This window comes from Cebus imitator, unplaced genomic scaffold (assembly GCF_001604975.1).
Source record: "Cebus imitator isolate Cc_AM_T3 unplaced genomic scaffold, Cebus_imitator-1.0 Scaffold108, whole genome shotgun sequence".
Taxonomy (NCBI): Eukaryota; Metazoa; Chordata; class Mammalia; order Primates; family Cebidae; genus Cebus; species Cebus imitator.
Window position 1 is genome coordinate 3308194 of NW_016107423.1, and position 22637 is coordinate 3330830.

A 22637-nucleotide genomic window follows, 5' to 3' on the forward strand; every position below is an offset into this window, starting at 1 on the left:
GGATTACAGGCTTGAGCCACCACGCCCGGCCCCCACTTGATTTTTAAAAATTATTTCAATATCTTTGTTAAATTTATCTGATAGAATTCTGAATCTCTTCTCTGTGTTATCTCGAATTTCTTTGAGTTTCCTAACACAGCTATTTTGAATTCTCTGTGTGAAAGGTCACATATCTTTGTTTTTCCAGGATTGATTCTTGGTGCCTTATTTAGTTCATTTGGTGAGGTCATGTTTTCTGGATGGTGTTAATCCAAGTAGATATTCTTTGGTGTCTGGGCATTGAAGAGTTAGGTATTTATTGTAGTCTTCATTGCCTGAGCTTACTTGTAGCCATCCTTCTTGGGAAGGCTTCCCGGTGACATTGTGGTTCTTACAGACTTGTAGAGGTACTGCCTTGATGGCCTTGGATAAGATCTGGGATAATTCTCTAGATTACCAGGCAGAGTCTCTTGTTCTCTTCCCTGACTTTCTCCCAGGGACACAGAGTCTCTCTCTCTCTCTCTGTTCTGAGACACCTCAAGTTGAGGGTGGTATGACACAAGCACCCCTGTGACCACCACTGTTGTCACTGCGCTGGATCAGACCTTAAGCAAACAGTGCTGTGTCTTGCCCAAGGCCTGCCTTAACTACTTCTTGGCTACAGCCTATGTTCGCTCAAGGACTGGGGCTCTACAGTTAGCAGGTGGCAAAGCCAGTTGGGCCTATGTCCTTCTCTTCAGGATGGCAAAGTCCTACTGGCCACCAGCGGGTCCAGAGATGCCATCCAAAAGTCAGGGATTGAGTGAAAAACTTTAGAAATATATCTTGTGTTCTGTTGTATTGCGGCTGAGCTGGCACTCAAACTGCAAGATGCAGTCCTTTCCACTTTTTCGCCTTTCCAAGGGTGGAGGAGCCTCATTCCATAGCCACCACCACTCCTGGCTGTGAGTACTACCAAAGTACCACTGATGTTCCTTTAAGGTCCAAGGGCTCTTATATCAGCTTGTGGTGAATGCTGCCTGGCCTGGGACTCACCCTTCAAGTCAGTGGGCTTCCCTTTGATCCAAGGGCAGGTCTAGAAATGCTGTCCAAGAGTCAAGTCCTGGAACTGGGAACCCCAAGAACGCACTTGGTGCTCTATTGCACTGTGGTGGGTGTTGGTACCTAAGATTCAAGACAGTCCCTTTTACTCTTCTTTCTGTTTTTACCCAGCAGAAGGAGTTTTGCCTCGTAGCCACCACAGCTGTTAATGTGCATAGTCTCACATGAAGCCAACAAGTCTCAGAAGCTCACCACAGCCCTGGACATAGTACCTGGGTATCACTGCTGGTTATTTAGGACCCAAGGGCTCTTCAGTTAGCAGATGATGAATGCTGCTAGGCCTGGATCCTTTCCTTTAAGGCAGTGGGTTTTCTTCTCACCCCAGTTGTATCTAGAAATGTCACAGAGGCAGAGCCTGGAACAAGGGCCTCATGACCTCAAGGTGCCCTATCCTTCTGTGGTAGAGCTGGTAAACAAGATGCAAGACAGACTCCTCCCTACTCTTCCCTCTCCTCAAGTGGAAAGAAGGGGTTTCTTTGTGCAGTCTGGGATTAGGGAAGGGGTGATGCCAGCATTTCCTTGGCTGCGCCAGCTAGTATCTCAGTATATACCATGGCACTTTAGTCCACTGGCTCTGGGTCTAGTTCAATACTAGGACTCACGTATGAGCTGCAGTCCTTATGGCCTAGACTGTCTTTCAGGTTTACTTAGACACCAAGAGCACTCTGGCCTTCAGTGGTTAGGCTGCAGGCACTCAAGTTTGGACGACTGGTATCAGTGATTCCCCTCTGGCTAGGGTTGGTTGAAATGACTTCTCCATGGGTGGACATCAGCTTAGTTTGGTCAGGTTTCTCTTTTTGCTCTGACAAGACAGCACTGAGTTCAGTGCCTCATAATTGCTCTGTTCTCCCTTCACCAGAACCCAAGAGATGCTCTTGGCACCAAACCATGCTGCTGGGGTCAGGGAGGGGTGGTGTCGGAGACTCAAAACTGTTTTTCCATATTTTCAGTGCCTCTTCCAGTGATACGAGGTTAAAACCAGGTACTGTGAGTGCTTACCTGATTTTTGGTTCTTATGAAGATTTTTTTTCTGTGTAGATGTTTGTTAAATTTGTGTCCTTGTGGTTGCGGTAGGGGTAGGGGGACGATCTGTGGAGCTTTCTATTCTACCACCTTGCTTTACCTCCCTCCTAAAAAATATTTTTAAATGAAATTGTAATGTTTGCATGAACTTGCATGAAGACAGACTTCTTGTGTTTGGATCCTCGGTCTCTTACCAGTTTTGTAGCATTCTTCAACATACTTAAAATTCTGTGCCTATGATTCCTTATCTGTAAAATGAAGACAATAGCAGCTTCATAACAGATTTAAAATACTTAGAACAGTACTAAATGCTATGTAAGGTTAGGTGGTGGTATTACTACTATTTATCGTATTTACATTATACTCTGTGGTCATCTGTCAATATTTGTGAACACCTTTCATTGATAGGAAATTAATTCTACTTGTTGATTCTAACTCTACTCCCTCTCTGTTCCTAATCTTGTTTTTCCTTTGCCTCTTTTTTTCTCATCTACTCATATTTTATGTCTTCCTTCATGCTTTATATAACTTATAGCCACCTTCAGTGTTTTTTGGAATAAAGTAGTGTACATACATGTACATCTTTATTTCTAGAATTTAGCACTGTTAGTGTGTGGTCTTTATATTAGATGTTCATGTATTCTAGTTCTCAGAACAGTAAGTTCTAGACCTTAATAAATGAATTATTTATTGAATGAACAAGGGAATTAATGACTTCAATTGTGAGGCATTTTATGTGATTATTATTTTATGCCTAAATCTTATTTTCTAGACCAAAAAGATACTCACTTTGACTATTCTTTTTACGAATAATGCTTATAACTGAATACAATTGTTCCTGTGTGATTTGATCAACAGAGAGTAAAGAGTCTTATTATTTCATTCTATGTATGTTTGTCTATTACTGTATTTAAAATACCAAATGGGAGGGGCAGTAATACTTTGGACTCATTTCCTGTAATGCTGAAGTCAAATGTGTTACTGTTAAATCAGCTTTCTTTACCCAATTCATATTTGTGCTTAAAAAAAAAAACATTACAAGACCTCGTATGTTTCTGTTCAACTTATTTTTTAACATTCATTTGATTATTTCAACATTTATTGTAAGTTGTATCAGTTCCATATTTCGTTATCTTATATATATGGTAATTAGGCCCCAGTTACATCTCTTTATCTGTAAGACTATTAATATAAAAAAAGAAAATGAATTTCATGCCTTAAAATTTATGCTTAGTAAATTCTGTATTTTCTGTTGATAATCACTTTTAAAGGCCAAACCTTCTTTTTAGGATTTTTTTCTGAGTCACACCCAGGAGTCACATGCCGAAGTTTGCTCTATTTTACTAGCTTTGAAATCATCCTTTTCCATTTATGTGACCATTAGATTTCTCTTTGGTGGTTTCAATGCTTACAATGCCTTTCACTTATCTGTAGCTCTTATGCTTTTGATCAAAATTAATTTTATACCAGAAGGCTTGAAATTTTTTGGAGTAGTAGCTGTTCTCTCCTGCTCATCAAATTCTCGCTATTATTTTATTCTACTGTTATCAGTAACCTCCCATGGTAAGACTATTGTTTCTTTCTGTTTACTTTCAGCTGGTTGGTGGAGAATTTGACTTGGAGATGAACTTTATTATCCAGGATGCTGAGAGTATAACATGCATGACAGAGCTTTTGGAGCACTGTGATGTAACATGTCAAGCAGAAATATGGAGCATGTTTACAGCCATTCTACGAAAAAGTGTTCGGAATTTACAGACTAGCACAGAAGTTGGGCTAATTGAACAAGTGTTGCTGAAAATGAGTGCTGTAGATGACATGATAGCAGGTATGGGGTTATCTGACAGGAAAGTATAACTTAAATGTTTATAAAGTTTCATATACTCCTCTTTATATTCTATAGGTAATGTAGATTTGTTGATACTACTTTGATTTAAAATAAATGGAAATGTATGGAGATTTTACTTTTTATATTAATGGAAAACCTAAAGAGTGGAAGAAGAAAAACATAATTATTATAGTAGACAAACATAATTACTGATGTTGCTTTTCTAAATTTTAGAAAATTTCAGTACCATGGAGTGCTATGAAATCTATCAGAAAAATAAACATCTTTTTTTTTGCCAAGCTGGAGTGCAGTGGTGTGATCTTGGCTCACTGCAGCCTCCGCCTTCCAGGTTCAGGTGATTCTCCTGCCTTAGCCTCCTGAGTAGCTGAGACTACAGGCGTGTGGCACCACACCCAGCTATTTTTTTTGTATTTTTAGTGGAGACGGGGTTTCACTGAGTTGGCCAGGATGGTCTCCATCTCTTGACCTCGTGATCCGCTTGCCTTGACCTCCCAAAGTGCTGGGATTACAGGCGTGAGTGACCACACCCGGCCCAACAGCATCTTTTTATGTAGTATTTTATTAAGCTTTTACATAATTAAAATACCACAATAGGTATTTTAGTTCTGTAAAATGAGCATTTTAGCAAATTCTCATACTTCTGTGCTCCCCAATCTGGCACGTATGCAATTATGATAGGAGGTACTAAAAGCCTTAGATAAGCATGGTGTATCTTTTGGACATGTCCAGTTTGGAAGAAACTTTTGTATTAAAATAAACTAATAGATTATGAACTAGACCATAAAATTCACCAGGAAGTTAAAGATAAAAATACAAATTTTTGTGCTTTTTTGGGTTATTTCAAACAATAACTTTGAAATCTATAATTTTTGACCACCAAATCTTCACCTCCTTGCACACTCATTCTCCTGTGTGGCTAGTTGCATTTCAGAAAAGTGTGTCAAATATTGTTCCAGGGCAAGCAAAGTTCCAGAAAATAAGATTAAAGTTTGAAATGTTTATTTTTTGTGAGCCATGAATCTTCACCCTAAGTATATTCTGACATAAAAGCATTTTCATAATTATAAAAGTGCTGATATTACTCTCCATAGTATTATATCCCATTCTGGAAAGTAGTTCAGATACCAGAGAATATGCTTCAACATTTTGACTCATGCATTTAATTAATTTTAAAATTAACAGAACAAACCATTAAACAAGAAAGAAGGGAATGAAAAATGGGTTAAAAAAGAATGCAAAATTGCAAAAAGAATGTTTTTGAAATTAAATACTTCCAAAAATTTCATTTTCTTAGAAAATATATTAAAAATCATATCTAATTACTTCAGGGTAGCATATATCTTTTTTTTTTTTTTTAAGAATGATTTGGCATTCCCAATATTGGGTACTGATGGCTAAGTTGATGAAAAATGAGATTAAGACTTCTATTTCTTAAAATACCTTTCTAATAAGATATATTAATAGTAGCATTTCTATAAATTCTAGAGTTATTTATTAGGAATTTATTTATATAAACTTATGTGTACATATGTTGTACAGAACATCATATGATTTTTCAATTCTTATATCTGAGCTTAAGTTCTTAATTTTTTTTTTTCGTACATTGACTGCTACTCTATGGAGTGCAGTTTAGAGAATGAGCCAATATTACATGCATAGTAATGTACTGGTACATAATTCATCAGCACTGAGATGTAAAAGTGACAGTGAGGGTGATTGTACCATAGAAGTTCATATGTTGACATTGGTATTATACAAAGCTCCTTAATTCTCTTATCATTCTCTCAATAATAATATTAATAACACAAAATATTCACTTTTTGTAATTTCTAGCCTTTCCCTTCAAAAGAGCTTGATGATGGAAGGATATAAGAAAAGAGAATAAATGTCAGAAAAATACCTTTGTCTTTCTTTTTCAATAGAGAAATTAGAATTTAAATATTATACTAAGGAAGAACTGGTAGCTACCAAAACACTACTAACTGTTCATATCTGAATGTATTGTGGTATGTTAAGTTCAACAGGGTACTTTTTATTTAATAATATAGTAAAAGTATCACTAGAAAGTGGATAAATTAAACATTTATAGCAAATTGTAAGAAAAATTTTTGACCTTAGTATTTTAAAAAATAATTATTTCTAATTACTTTCAATCTTGTTCTCCAGAAAAGAAGACCTTCTATAATAGAATTAAACTAAGCTGCTTGGTTGTGTTACATATACAGTATATGAGTAATTAGTATTTTATTCTCTTTAAAAATAATTTCTAATTACTTCTAATCTTGTTCTCCAGAAAAGGCCTTCTGTAATAGAATTAAACTGAGCTACTTGGTTGTGTTACATATACAATATATAATGAATTTTTAAAAAATTTCTAATTAAATACAAATTTAATAGATTACTTTTTGTGACATACATGGGAGATAAGATAAAGATGAAGTCTTGTATAACCTGAAAAAATTTAAAGGTTGCCAATATTTTTACAGTATTTTTAAAAAGTATTTTATATAAACCTTTAAGAAATCTGTAAAGGTTGCTATTGCAGCTAATTGCTTAAAAATAATTCATATTACATCAACATTAAATGGATTAAGAAAAAAATACTTGCTGTTAGTTTAGGGTTCTTATAGTACTTGAATCTTTTTTAGAAACATACTTTGACTTAACATGTACTAATATTTTCATACATTTTTGTTGCTTAAGATGATGACATGTTTTATTTCATTAAAAAATCACTCTGAAAGTGGCATATCCATGATCACAATTTTATCATAGAGATTACTGGCTTATTGTATATTAAGTAAAATAAGTTAATTATTAGTTGATGAAAATAAGCATACTGTTTGAATTTTGAAATATACAAATGACAAATTTTTTTTACAGTCTCAAATTAATTATTAATCTGTGATATGGTATTGAATAATATACATTATATATCAATACCATTATTTCAGCTTACCCTAATCTAACCTATTGTTGATTATAAGCTTTTAGAATATGTATGTGTATTGCTTTGTGACAACCTTTGTAGTATGTTTCATTCTTAAGTGCTTTAGAAATTGAGAAAATGAAGTATAAATGTTTAGATGTTCGATTTCTTGCAAAGAACAAGGACAGAACAGGTATTTATCACAATGTGTAGAGAAAGCAATCAGAAATGAGATTAAATTTATAATTTTTCTCATTATTAGGTATGCTGGTGTGTTATGTTATATGCATATAAACACTCAAACCAGCATGATAGATACCACTAGTAATACATTTAAATTACACTTCTACTTATAGACTAGTATGTCTTTAAACTGCCTGGGTTTGAATGCTGATTCTACCATTTGCTAGGTCTGTGTTCTTGGGCAATGTGAATAAATTATCTGTGCCACAATTTACTCATTTTGAAAGGGGATAATAATGGTACTTACCTCATAGGCTTGTTAAGAAGATTTGTGAGGTTGGTTTCTGTAAACCACTGGGAATAATGTCTCACCTGGAGTAAATGCTAAAAATTGCTAATGGGCCAAGGAACATACCAGGAATATATTAAGAAGAGATAATTCCGAAAGACAATATGGTCAGCTGTTACTTTTTCATTTGACAATAACCAGTTTACAATTTTAAATCTTTGCACATTTGCATATTTTTACCTACCTTTACCAGCAGGCCATGTGTGGGGTGTGTGTTTTTGTGTGCGTGTATGTGTGTGTTCTGGGAATATATAAACTCTATTTTACATGTCTGCTTAGAGGCCTTAATTGCAGTAGTAATTTAATGGAGGAAAATCATATAATTCAAATAAATTCTTTTGGTTATTTAATGACTTAAAAATTGTTGATTGGAACTGCTATTCATGAGGACATTTAGCTGTATTATATATATATATATATATGTGTATATACATATATATATATGTATATATATATATGGAGGGGAAAAGAGAGAGAGAGAGATGACAATAACTTTATATCTTTCACAAAGTATATTACCTTGACAGATGACAGCTCATGACTAGAGTTCAGAATAACTTTATTTTCCTTTGAAGATCTTCTAGTTGATATGTTGGGGGTTCTTGCCAGCTACAGCATCACTGTCAAGGAGTTGAAGCTTTTGTTCAGCATGCTTCGTGGAGAAAGTGGAATCTGGGTAAGCTGTGGTCAGAGGGAAAGGTATTGAATATCAGTCCATTAATACTTAATGTTCAATAGTTTGTCTCTAGAGAGCTATATACTTGAATTTATAATGGAAATTGCTTTCCACTTAAATGATGTAGTAAATGTTTTGTAAATGATTTAAAAATAATTTTTCTCTAGTTAGAAAACAATCCAGTGGCTAACGTGGTATATTAAGTACGATTGCTAAATTTGTACAATGACATTTCTTTCTTCTATTGTTTCCTCAGCCAAGACATGCAGTAAAATTATTATCAGTTCTTAATCAGATGCCACAGAGACATGGTCCTGATACTTTTTTCAATTTCCCTGGTTGTAGTGCTGCGGTAAGTTTTAAGTACATGTGCTGATTTTTATTTATTTATTTATATTTAGGTCAACTTTAGTAAGGTTTAATTTATATATAACGAAATTTACCAGTTTAGAAAGCAGAATTTGATGATGTTTGAAGTCATACAACCACTACCAATGATTTGAACAATTTCATCACTCCTCAAAATTCCTTTGTGCCGGTTGGAAGACATTCCCCTCCACTCAGCCTGTTTCTTATTACCTCTGATTTACTTTGTGTTTCTATAGTTTTGCCATTTCTAGATTGTCATATAAATAAAATCATACAGCATATAGTCTTTTTTTTTTCTTTTTTGAGATGAAGCCTTGCTCTGTCACCCAGGCTGGAGTTCAGTGGTGCAATCTCATCTTACTGCAACCTCTGCCTCCTGGGTTCAAGCAATTCTCCTGCCTTAGCCTCTCGAGTAGCTGGGATTATTAGGTGTCTGCTACTGCGCCTGGCTAATTTTTGTATTTTTAGCAGAGACGGGGTTTCATCATGTTGGCCAGGCTGGTCTCAAAACTCCTGATCTCCTGATCTGCCCGCCTAGGCCTCCCAACGTACTGGGATTGAGCCTTTGTGCCCAGACTGGTGTATAGTGTTTTGTGTTAGGCTTCTTTCACTTACCATGATGGTTCTGAGGTTTTCCATGTCATAGTTTTAATTGCTGTTTTATTCTCTTCTTTTTCTTTTTGAGTAGTATTGCATTTTATGGATATACCACTCCTATCTATTCACTAGCTGATGGACTTTTGGGTTTCTAGTTTTGGGCTATTGTAAATAAAACTGTGAACATTTGAACACAGGTCTTTCTATGGACATATGTTTTCTTATCTCTTAATTAAACACCTGAGTGAAATTGCTGGGTTTTCTGGTAACTGCCTGTTTACTTTCATAAGAAACTGTCTAATTGTTTTCTATATTAGAACATTGTACATTCCCATCAGCACTATGAGAGTCCCACTTGACCTGCATCCTAGACATTTTCAGTCTTTTAAATTTGAGGCATTGAAACTGTTATGTACAATAGTCCTGTCTTATCCATGGGGATGTATGTTCTAAGACTGCCCTGATGGATACCTGAAACTGTGGATGCTACTGAACTGTCTATATAATATATACCATGGTTTTTTCTTCTACATACATACTTGTGATAAAGTTTGATTTACAAACTGAGCACAGTAAGAGATTAACAACAATAAGTAATAATAAAATAGAACAACTATAGCAATATATTGTAGTAAAAGGTTTGTGAGTGCTGTCTCTCCTTCCTTCCCCTCCCTCATTATCTCTCTCTCTCAAAATATCTTACTTTATTGTACTCACCTGTTTTTAGATTGTGGTTGACCATGAGTAACTGAAACCATGAAACCACAGATAAGAGGGGATCTACTGTAATGGTACCTGATCATAGTTTTAATTTTGCATTTTACTCATGACCGATTATGAGCATTTTTCATGTGTTTATTGGTCATTCTTATATCTTCATTTGTAATGTTTCTGTTCAAATATTCTATTCATTAAAAAATTGGTTGTTTACTTTATTATCCTAAGAGTTCATTATATATTTGGAATGTAAGTTCATCTATTAGATAAAGGTAAAATATTTCCTTTTTTAAAATGTCAAGATAACTTATGTTGTTTGATAATAAAGTGTTATTTATATTCCATGATAAAACTGCCTAAACTATTTGCTTAAACATTAAAATCTGAAAGGTTAATATATGGAAAATTTTGATTCATTCGTAGGGTTTAACTTTTCGTTTGAAATTGTGTGTGTATGTGTGTGTGTGTGCGCGCCCGTACATATGTGTGTGTATGTATATGTGTTTGTGTATTTTTTGAACAGCAAACACTTATAAATCTTTGACTACTTTGATATTATTCATTGAGCACCTACAAAGTGTTTTCTATATCTTCAGTCATTATTCTTGGAGTGTAGATTGCATTCCTTCTTCTTAAAGAACTCTGTTGGCTAGACCCATGCAAATACACCTTGTTACAATAAGAGTTATAAATGGTACTGTAGATTTAGGTACTCAAAACTATGGGAATACAATTGAAAAGAGAAGCCAAGCTAGGTTAAAGTCCAGAAGAGCTTCACAGATGAGGAACCTATTAGTCTGCTATTAAAGAATAATTGAGATTTTTTTGGAAGGAAGAATGATTTGGATAGAAGCAACATGATATATAGAAAGAGGAACTGTATAAGAACAAGGGGAATAACTGGTATATTTAGGTGTCCTTTGGAATGTGGGGTTGGGTAGTAGAGGAGGATAAAATCAAAAGGGTTTGTTGGAGCCTTAGCATGTAGAAAGAGTCTTGTATACCCTGAAGAAATTTAAACTTTATTCTGAATGCTGAATTTTTTTTTTTTTTCTTCTGAGATGGAGTTTTGCTCTTGTTGCCCAGGCTGGAGTGCAGTGGTGTGATCTTGGCTCATTGCAACCTCTGCCTCCTGGATTCAAGTGATTTTCCTGCCTCAGCCTCCCGAGTAGCTGGGATTACAGGCATGCAGCACCACGCCCAGCTGATTTTGTGTTTTTAATAGAGATGGGGTTTCTTTGTGGTGGTCAGGCTGGTCTCGAACTCCCGACCTCAGGTGATCCACCTGCCTTGGCCTCCCAAAGTTGCTGGGATTACAGGCATGAGCCACTGCGCCTGGCCTGAATACCTGAGATTTTTGATAATGGAAGGTCCTTGTTGTATTTGAGAAAGGCCATTATCAACAACATGAAGGATCTGTTTGGGGAACAGATGAATTTTAAAATCATAATGGGTAATTATCTTTTATGTAGAATATGGATAAAGTCTAGGAAAATAAATACATTCAGATGTTTCTTGAAGTCATGTGAAACAATAAGCTACTTTTTCATTTATTCCTTAGAATGGCTACATTTTATTTGATTGCTATTTTCAATAGAGACATATGATTCCTTTTCTGCTTATGAATGGATCTGAATCCTTTTTGGTTATAAATATCAGTTAAGTTTCTGAGCAATAAATGTCATACTTTGCCTTTCTTGGTTTCAATGTTGTTAGCATTATGAGTATTATCTGTATTTCTTCAATGCTGATTCCATTAACCTTCTCGAGCTCAGTCATTTTGGCTTTAAATATTCAATCTCCTTTAACCAAATGGATTACTACTGAAAACCTTGCATAAACCATAGAAAATTGAAACTCTGAGGCTTATGTGTAAGAGACTGTATGCTGATAAAACTAGATGGGGAGTTCTTGGAGTATAGTCTGAAACCCCCTGTGTAACCTAGAGATAAAATCTGATTCACTGAGTATTTGAAAGTTGAATGCTTCTATAATCAACAAATACTATTTAGGTGCACTTAGATTGTTTTAATAAAATACTAGCTTTTATTTTTTAGATTTGTTCATAATATTTATACTTTGATTGTTTTTCAATCTGCAAAAGCCATATTTGACCTTAGCTACTATCACATTTCCTTTAACTGATACTTTTGTACCTTTTCTCATTGCCTTGTAGGCAATCGCCTTGCCTCCTATTGCAAAGTGGCCTTATCAGAATGGCTTCACCTTAAATACTTGGTTTCGTATGGATCCATTAAATAACATTAATGTTGATAAGGATAAACCTTATCTTTATTGGTGAGTAATATGTTTAATTTTAGTACTTTTTTCTTTAAGTACTTGAATTCTATAAATATGTAGTCTCAAGGCAACTTAGAATATATACATGCTAAAACTATGAAGACACTGTAAATTAGTTTTATTTATGTATGTATGTATGCATTTATTTTGCTATTGATTCTAGGTCATCCACCTCATGATTATCATTCTTTTTCATTTGCAGTTTAAGAGTCAAAGGTACAGACTTTCTGTCCCAGTCTCCTTCAGTGTGTATCAGTTGTGGAATTTTTAGTGAGGAATGCTTGTCCCTGAAAAAAATTCCAAACTTTTACCAGATTTCATTCATTTTATCTTTTTACTTACTTTGTTCTATGAGCATAACTGAAATGTGCTTTAAAAATTTTAATAATAGCTATGTAAGAAATTATAAGATTATTTAGTGTAGACAACTAGAATGAGTTGATCAACCCAATAATGTGTTGATCTGTAAGGAGTGAAAGCTTGGCAATTTTAGTATTCCAGTAATGCACAGCACAGCATACTTACCAATAAGAACATCAAACATTCATTGATTGCCATACTATATGCTAAACATTTTGTTTACATACATGAATTTATTTAATACTTGCAATAATCCGAAATAAGAGTACCTGTGTTCAAGTGCTGGCTTCACCACCTACTATTCACCCTGTACTTCAACTCTAAAATGAGGATAGTAATAGTGCGTATCCCATAGGATTTAATGAGAGAATCATATTTAAAGCTCTTTGTATAATGGCTGGCTCAGAAATGTGAGCATAGAAATATGTGAGCTATTACTACGTTCTATAAAATATTATATATGGATAATAATGAGAGTAAGTTTTAAATCAGCATCTGAACTTTCAGACATAAATGGGGTTGGACTTCAAAGTGGTCATTTGGGAGATCATACATTAATTTCAGTGGTACCTTCATTTTTCAGTGAGTAAACATTTTTCTACATGGTGATTAAATTTACAGCTCAGGGGAATGCTCCTCTAGAAGAAAACAACTGTATTTCATAGTTAAATCTTTTTTAAACTAAAAATATACTGCTTTGCTCCATCATCAACTGCATTATTTATCAAAGTTGACTCTGACCAAATTTCTTTTTTCTTTTTTTTTTTTTTTTAAATTTGTAAGCTATTTTAAAAGATATACCAGAATTAGAGAGGAGGTTGTTATTTAAAATGAACTTTGTGTAAATGTGTTCTGTATTTGCTGATTGCAAATGGTCCTTAAAGGTAGATAAAGTCTACTTGGTGGGAGGCTTTTGTTGGCAATTGATTTGTTTTTATGTATTTCTGAGATTTTAGGTTGAAATACTGAAAGCTTCCATAGTCTTTTATTTCCTAGTTTAAATTTCTTATTTTAGTACATTTTATATGTTTTTTTAGTTTTTATTTGTACATATTAAGCTCCTTCTACTGTCCAGAGAAATAAATTTGATTTTTATAAGAATGTTTAATAGCCATTACTGTTTAGTTCTTTTTATCAGAGGATATTATACTATGCTCAGTTTTCCTTACAGTTTTCGTACTAGCAAAGGAGTTGGTTACTCTGCTCATTTTGTTGGCAATTGTTTAATAGTCACATCATTGAAGTCCAAAGGAAAAGGTTTTCAGCATTGTGTGAAATACGATTTTCAACCACGCAAGGTAGGTAGAAGTAAATATTTTTATAACTCACCTGTTATGACAGAATTCTTAACTTACCTTTTATGACCTCTGTAGTATTCTCTTTCACTGGTTTTCCTATGCTTTTACTAGTTTTCTCTTACCCTTGTCTGCATTTTCTTTTTACTTTTATATCTAATTTTTGTCTGCTATAAGATCAGTGTTTTGTTCTCTTATAGTGTATTTCCCTCACACTCCCTCATTATCTCAGTCTGATCTGTTCTTTGGCATTCTTTCGATAAATACTTATTATTTACTGAGTAGCAGACACCATTTTAGGCATTAGGGATTTATAAATATTTGGCTTTTTTTTTTAAAGTTAAATGTTAAACACCGAGATTAAGCAAGGCACAGATACTTTTTTTGTAGGAGATTCACCTAATCCTAGTAGTTCTGATTCTTGTTTCCTGAGATTGAAGGTTTTGTTAATTTCTGATACTTTAATAATGCTAGCTTCAAGGAGAAGAATGTTGCGATTGTTAGTTTTGGCTTAGGAAGTGTGTCTTTACTTAATATCCCAAAGAATAGCAGAGACAAGGTCAAAACACATTTTAAAAACTGCTCTGAAGAGAAAATGCAGAGAAATGTGCAAGTATATAATTAGAATTGTAAGAGATAATTCTTTTATAATCAGGTGGCATTTTCTAGAGAGATTTTCCTGCCTGTGTACCAGACTTCATTTTTGTGTCAGAGTAACGAACCATCTGAAAGTTCAAAGGAAAGAAAACAAGGATAGAATGCATAAGAGTTTCCATCACACATGTTTAAGGCTTTGTTCCCCTTGCAGGTTCAAGGTTCTTTCTTGGATATATGACAGTTAGATTGTCAGTGTTTTTTTAGGGCATACTGCCTCCTCCTAATAGAAATATTGCCTTACCCTTTGTGATTAAGGGTACTATCATAACAGTTATGACGAACTCAAATGTGGTGAGGGTGAGGTCTTTATTTCTTTTTTATATCTGTTTTTGTTTGTTTTCTTGTTGCTTGTGATCTGATGTGTCTTGTCCTATACAGAAAAAAATATTATTTTGGATGGTATTTTCAAAAATTTGTTTTGATTTTTACATGATTCTAATGAAAATATTTTCTTTATATTTAAAGGCAGCAATTGTGGTTTCTATTAAAGAATATCAATTTAACAATAATTCATTAACATATACTTAGAAAATCGTTTAAACGGCAATGATTCTGAATAAATATATTCATTCATTATAATGGTTTACCTTTATTTTTTAATACAAATTGATTATTTTAATACAAATCCCATAGCCTTTGCTCTGGAAATTCTATTTTGTTAGAATTAAGGCGAGAACAAGATAGTTTGATAAAAGTGCCAAATTATTTTGAATTTCAGTGGAATTGATTAGAAGTACAGAGTGTTGGTATTATAATTTTCATGTTAGGATTATGTATTTGTAACAAATATTCTAGGTAATTTTTCTCATCAGACAATTTTAGGAAACAGTTAAGAGTATACATGCAAACAATTAGAGTGAAGTTATAACCAATGAAATTATCATTAACCAATAAAAAGTACTTTAACTCATTTGTGCTCACTTCTATTTTATTTCTTCTTTACTGTTTGCTTGTGGAAAACACATTCTCCTTTGTAAAGTTCTCAATATGCAGTGATTCTAAGGGGTCTAAACAGGAGCAGGGTGAGAGAATGATGTGGATTTTTAAAAGTCTTCTGTGAAGGTTCTCATAAACCTTGAAAACTCATAAGTATTTGATTTTAATGTGTTTTAGTATTCAAAATAAGTTCTTTCTCTTATTTCTTCCTTTCCTTAATTTTCCACAGATGCTCTAAGTTCTTGTTATCCTTCCCAACAAGATATTTACTGACCTTTCAAAAATAAATCTTTACATTAAAACCTTTGCTTTCCAGCTTCACCACTTACTAGCTTTTAGAACTTGTGAAGGTGGATGTAAATGATTAGCATATTACCAAATAGGTAGTTTGTGCTCCAGACATAATTAGCTACTATTGATATCATGCTGTACTTTTCTTATCTTCAACTTCAATTCGTAATATAAATCTTATGGAGTCTAAATATGGATCTTTTTTTTTCTTATTCCTGGTCATATCTTTCTTTTACAATTTTCTTTTTGAGCATCAAACTACATGCAGACTTCACTATATATACATAATATCACTATGTAAACAGAGTTTCCAAGTTTATTTTTATTTTCATTAGTCAAAGTATATCAGGTCAAAAGTTAGGCTTTTGTTTTAACCATTCAAAAAGTCACTTGTGTCTATTGTCTGTAGAGTACATTTTGATGTACCAAGGAAAGAGAAGAGTTACTTTTCTTATAAATAAGTTCTATGGTCTTAAATGAGATCAGTTCATTAATTCCACAGTGCATTCGTTTATCATTCATTTAATTTTATCATATATTATTGTTACAGCCAAAAGAAAACTTTGATAAATTCCAAATCTGATTAATTTTCCTCTATAAATTATCTTAAGTTAATGGTACCCTTATCCATCTAAGTGAAAATTGGAAGCCATCTTTGACTCCTCTTTTATGTGTTAACACTTCCTGTCAGTTCTGTTAGTTAATTCCCATCCCCGTTTTAAAATTATTAATGCTTTTGTCTTAGCTCAGCCGCTTATGGTGTCTTACCTAAACCTTTGCAGTGGTTTTTCAGTTTTATGTTTATCCACACTTGCCTACTTATCTTACCTCCACATTGCTACCAGTTATTTTCCTTAACTATGAAGCTGATCCTTTAACTTTCCTGCTCATAATTATTTAGTTATGCCACATTATGCAAAAAATGAAGGCCAGGTTCTTAAAGGTCTGTTTACAATCTGGTCTTTGCCTGTTTTTGTTTTTGTTTTTCTTGCTAAACCTATACGCTGAGGAAATTTTTGTCAAGCATCTGCTGTACAAAGATTCTTCCTGGATTTTTTCCCCCCCTTGTCTACTGAACAATTCCTTTTCATCCTTCAAGCTTAGTCTTATGGTTCAATTTATTCTTTTAGTGAATATTTCTATGATAGTCTTTCTTCTCTATTTGTCTTTCCTTCCCTGTTACTTATAGTATTGACTTTTATTACTCCCAAATCTCTATATTAGATATTCTCTATTGTTTTCATTGTTTCTTTTGTGAAACTTCCTTGAGTGCGTATATGTTGTCTGTCCTTATATACCCATGATCCAAGGTTGGGGCAGGGTACTTGGCATAAAGTAGGCTGTCAATACATTTTTTGAATGAATGAATGACTCTGAAAGGTAAATAATAATCAATTTTAGCATAAACAAACCTCATCATGAGGATATAGTAGATGAAAATAAAATAGTAGTTAATGGTGTCTTATTTATGAGTACCAAATATTCAAGAACTTTTCTTCATAGTTTTCATACATTATCTATTTATAATATTCACAAGAAATCCACGAAGTAGGCATTATTATACCCCTTTTTCAGAGATGAAAATAGGTTCAGATATGCTAAGTAATTTGCCAAAAGCCACAGAGCTAGTAACTTGAGAACGCAATTCATGTTGTTATGAAGTAAAATTAATCCTGCTCAGCACGTTATCTGTAGTAGTAAGAATTTAGTAAGTATTGTTTGAATGAGTACTTTTCTATAATAAGGATACCAATAAGTATAATAATACATTTAGTATTCATCTTGAGCAACTGTCTTTGAGCAAGAAATCTTTGTCTATATATAGGCATTTATTTGTGTCTCTTCTCTTTAGAAATGTAAAGTTTCTACACATTTTACTCCAGAATATAAACATTGCGTCTTCAGTGTTGTTTAGATAGCATTCTAGTTGAATATTTTCAAACTCAGTGAAGGTGTAATATATGTAAACTTTAAATCTTACACATGTAACATTCTGTAAGATTTTCCTTACATTTATTTCAAGCTCATTTTTTATGGTTTCTTCTTGATAATTTTGTAATACTTAGAAACAATTGTTAAATGACTATATTAATGGTTTTCTTTTCTGATTTTAATCAGCACTAACATATATGTTGCTTTCTAATCAAGTGAAAGACTTAATTTGCAATAAATTAATGATTACCTGGAATGAAAAGAACTTAAAAAGGGATATGCATTTTATTTTTTTATTTATTTTATATTATAAAATATATATATTTAATTGTACTTTAGGTTCTGGGGTACATGTGCAGATCATGCGGGATTGTTGCATATGTACATATATGGCAATGTGGTTTGCTGCCTCCATCCCGCCCATCACCTATACCTGGCATTTCTCCTCATGTTATCCCTCCCCAACCTTCCCACACCCTGCTGTCCCTCCCCCAGCCCTCACCAACAGACCCCAGTGTGTGATGCTCTCCTCTCTGTGTCCTTGTGTTCTCATTGTTTAACACCCATCTGAGTGAGAACATGTGGTGTTTGATTTTCTGTTCTTTTGTCAGTTTGCTGAGAATGATGGTTTCCAGATTCATCCATGTCCCTACAAAGGACATGAACTCATTGTTTTTTATGGCTGCATAGTATTCCATGGTGTATATGTGCCACATTTTCCTTGCTCAGTCTATCATTGTTGGGCATTTGGGTTGGTTCCAGTTCTTTGCTATTGTAAACAGTACTGCAATGAACATACGTGTGCATGTGTCTTTATAATAGAATGATTTATAATCCTTTGGATCTATATACTCAGTAATGGGATTGCTGGGTCAAATGGAATTTCTGTTTCTAGGTCCTTGAGGAATTGCTGCACTGTCTTCCACAATGGTTGAACTAATTTACACTCCTACCAACAGTGTAAAAGTGTTCCTGTTTCTCCACATCCTCTCCAGCATCTGTTGTCTCCAGATTTTTTAATGATTGCCATTCTAACTAGCGTGAGATGGTATCTCAATGTGGTTTTGATTTGCATTTCTCTAATGACCAGTGATGAGCATTTTTTCATATGTTTATTGGCCTCATATATCTCTTCTTTTGAAAAGTGTCTGTTCATATCCTTTGCCAACTTTTGAATGGGTTTGTTTTTTTTTCTTGTAAATCTGCTTTAGTTCTTTGTAGATCCTGGATATTAGCCCTTTGTCAGATGGGTAGATTATAAAAATTTTTTTCCATTCTTTTGGTTGTCATTCACTCTAATGATTGTTTCTTTTGCTGTGCAGAAGCTCTGGAGTTCAATTAGGTCCCATTTGTCTATTTTGGCTTCTGTTGCTGATGCTTTTGGTGTTTTAGTCATGAAGTTCTTGCCTATGCCTATATCCTGAATGGTTTTGCCTAAGTTTTCTTCTAGGGTTTTTATGGTGTTAGGTCTTATGTTTAAATATTTACCCCATCTTGAGATAATTTTTGTATAAGGTGTCAGGAAGGAGTCCAGTTTCTGCTTTCTGCACATGGCTAGCCAGTTTTCCCAACATCATTTATTAAATAGGGAATCATTTCCCCATTGCTTGTTTTTGTCAGGTTTATCAAAGATCAGATGGTTGTAGATGTGTGGCATTGCCTCCGAGGCGTCTGTTCTGTTCCATTGATTTATATCTCTGTTTTGGTATTAGTAGCATGCTGTTTCGATTATTCTAGCCTTGTAGTATTGTTTGAAGTCACTTAGTGCGATGCCTCCAGCTTTGTTCTTTTTGCTTACGATAGTCTTGACTATGCAGACTCTCTTTTGGTTTCATATGAAGTTTAAGGTGTTTTTTTCCAGTTCTGTGAAGAGGGTGATTGGGTGATTGGTAGCTTGATGGGTATAGCATTGAATCTATAAATTACTTTGGGCAGTATGGCCATTTTCACAATATTGATTCTTCCTAACCATGGGCATAGAATGTTTTTTCCATCTGTTTGTGTCCTCTCTTATTTCATTGAGTAGTGGTTTGTAGTTCTCTTTGAAGAAGTCCTTTACATCCTTCGTTAGTTGTATTCCTAGGTATTTTATTCTTTATGTAGCAATTGTGAATGGGAGTTCGCTCTTGATTTGGCTCTCTGTTATTCTTGTTATTGGTGTATAGGGATGCTTGTGATTTTTGCACATTGATTTTGTATCCTGAGACTTTGCTGAAGTTGCTTATCAGCTTAAGGAGATTTTGGGCTGAGATGATGGGATTTTCTAAATTTACAATCATGTCATCTGCAAATAGAGACAATCTGACTTCCTCTTTTCCTAACTGAATACTCTTTATTTCTTTCTCTTGCCTGATTGCCCTGGTCAGAACTTCCAGCACTGTGTTGAATAGAAATGGTGAGAGAGGGCATCCTTCTCTTGTGCCAATTTTCAAAGGGAATGCTTCTAGTTTTTGGCCATTCAGTATGTTATTGGCTGTGGGTTGGTCATAAATAGCTCTTGTTACTTTAGATATGTTCCATTGATATCTAATTTATGGAGAGTGTTTAGCTTAAAGGGCTGTTGAATTTTGTTGAAGGCCTTCTCTGCATCTATTGAGATAATCATGTGGTTTTTTCTTTGGTTCTGTTTATGTGGTGAATTACGTTTATAGACTTGTGTATGTTGAACCAGCCTTGCACCCCCTGGATCAAGCCTACTCATGATAGATAAGCTTTTTGATGTGCTGTTGCAATCGGTTTGCCAGTACTTTATTGAAGATTTTTGCATTTATGTTCATCATGCATATCAGCCTCAAGTTTTCTTTTTTTGTTGAGACTGCTGGGTTTTGGTATCAGGATGATGTCAGTCTCATAAAATGATTTGGGAAGGATTCCCTCTTTTTGTGTTGTTTGGAATAGTTTCAGGAGTTGTACCAGCTCCTCTTTGTATGGCCGGTAGAATTCGGCTGTGAACCCATCTGGACCTGGGCTTTTTTTTGGTTGGTAGGCTATTAATTGCTGCCTCAACTTCAGCCCTTGTTACTGGTCTCTTCAGGGTTTCAACTTCTTGTTTTAGACTTGGGAGGGTGCAAGCATCTAGGAATTTATCCATTTCTTCCAGGTTTACTGGTTTGTGTACATAGAGTTGTTTGTAGTAATCTCTGATGGTGGTTTGTATTTCTGTGGAATCGGTGGTGATATCCCCTTTATCGGTTTTTATTGCATCTATTTGATTCTTCTCTCATTTCTTTTTTATTAATCTGGCTAGCAGTCTATTTTGTTGATCTTTTAAAAAACCCAGCTTCTGGATTTATTGATTTTTTTGAAGAGTTTTTTTGTATCTCAGTCTCCCTTAGTTCTGCCCTGATCTTAGTTGTTTTTTGTCTTCTGCTAGCCTTTGAGTTTTTTTGATCTTGCTGTTCTAGCTCTTTCAATTTTGATGATAGGGTGTTGATTTTATGTCTTTCCTTGCTTCTCATGTGGGTATTTATTGCTATATATTTTCCTCTAGACACTGCTTTAAATGTGTCCCAGAGTTTCCAGTACATTGTGCCTTCCTTCTTGGTTTCAAAGAACATCTTTATTTCTGCCTTCATTTCATTGTTTATCCAATTGTCATTCAGGAGCCAGTTGTTCAGTTTCCTTGAAGTTGTATGGTTCTGAGTTAGTTTCTTAATCCTGAGTTCTAATTTGATTGCACTGTGGTTTGAGAGACTGCTTATGATTTCTATTCTTTTGCATTTTCTGAGGAGTGATTTATTTCCACTTATGTGGTCAATTTTAGAGTAGGTGTGATGTGGTGCTGAGAAGAATGTATATTCTGTGGATTTGGGGTGGGGACTTCCTTAGATGTCTATTAGGTCCACTTGGTCCAGATCTGAGTTCAAGTCCTGGATATCCTTGTTAATTTTCTGTCTTGTTGATCTGTCTAATATTGACAATGGAGTGTTAAAGTCTCCCATTATTATTGTGTGGGAGTCTAAGTATCTTTGTAGGTCATTAGGAACTTGCTTTATATGTCTGGGTGCTCCTGTATTGGGTGCGTATATATTTAGGATCATTAGTTCTTCTTGTTGCATTGATCCTTTTACTATTATGTAATGCCCTTCTCTGTCTCTTGATCTTTGTTGGCTTAAAGTCCATTTTATCAGAGACTAGGATTGCAACTCCTGCTTTTTTTTGCTTTTGATTTGCTTGGTAAATCTTCCTTCACCCCTTTATTTTGAGCCTATGTGTGTCCTTGCACGTGAGATGGGTTTCCTGGATATAGCACACAGATGGGTTTTGACTTTTACCCAATTTGCCAGTCTGTGTCTTTTGATTGGTGCATTTAGCCCATTTACATTTAAGTTTAATATTGTTATGTCTGAATTTGATCTTGCCATTTTGATGCTAGCTGGTTGTTTTGCCTGTTAGTTCATGCAGTTTCTTCATTGTGTCGATGCTCTTTACCGTTTGGTACATTTTTGAAGTGGCTGGTACTGGTTGTTTCTTTTCATGTTTAGTGCTTCTTTCAGAAGCTCTTGTAAGGCAGGCTAGGGGGTTACAAAATCTCTCAGCAATTGCTTGTTTGTAAAGGATTTTATTTCTTCTTTGCTTATAAAACTTAGTTTGGCTGGATATGAAATTCTAGGTTGAAAATTCTTTTCTTTAAGGATGTTGAATATTGGCCCCACTCTCTTTTGGCTTGTGGAGTTTCTGCCAAGAGATCTGCTGTGAGTCTGATGGACTCCTCTTAGTAGGTAACCCGACCTTTCTCTCTGGGTGCCCTTAGCATTTTTCCCTTCATTTCAACCCTGATGAATTTGATGATTATGTGCCTTCGGATTGCTCTTCTTGAGGAATATCTTTGTGTAGTGTGTTCTGTATTTTCTGAATTTGAATGTTGGGCTGTCTTTCTGGGTTGGAGAAGTTCTCCTGGATAATGTCCTGACTAGTGTTTTCCAGCTTGTATTCATTCTCTCTGTCACATTCAGGGACGCCTATCAAGTGCAGATTAGGTCCTTTCACATAATCCCATATTTCTTGGAGGCTTTGTTCATTTCTTTTCACTCCTTTTTCTCTAATCTTGCCTTCTCATTTTATTTCATTGAGTTGATCTTCAATCTCTGATA

General features: G+C 34.5%; 1 protein-coding gene across 9 annotated transcripts in view; it reads left to right on the plus strand.

The window, feature by feature from the left end:
• NBEA (neurobeachin) overlaps positions 1-22637 on the plus strand; it is a 707023-nt gene that overhangs the window by 89490 nt on the left and 594896 nt on the right. For all 9 annotated transcript variants that reach the window (XM_017537954.2, XM_037741813.1, XM_017537951.2 and 6 more), the window contains exons 2-6: positions 3700-3931; positions 7989-8089; positions 8346-8441; positions 11949-12070; positions 13605-13731. In XM_017537954.2, coding sequence (XP_017393443.1) covers positions 3700-3931; positions 7989-8089; positions 8346-8441; positions 11949-12070; positions 13605-13731 — 678 coding nt within the window. The remainder of the gene's footprint in view (positions 1-3699; positions 3932-7988; positions 8090-8345; positions 8442-11948; positions 12071-13604; positions 13732-22637) is intronic.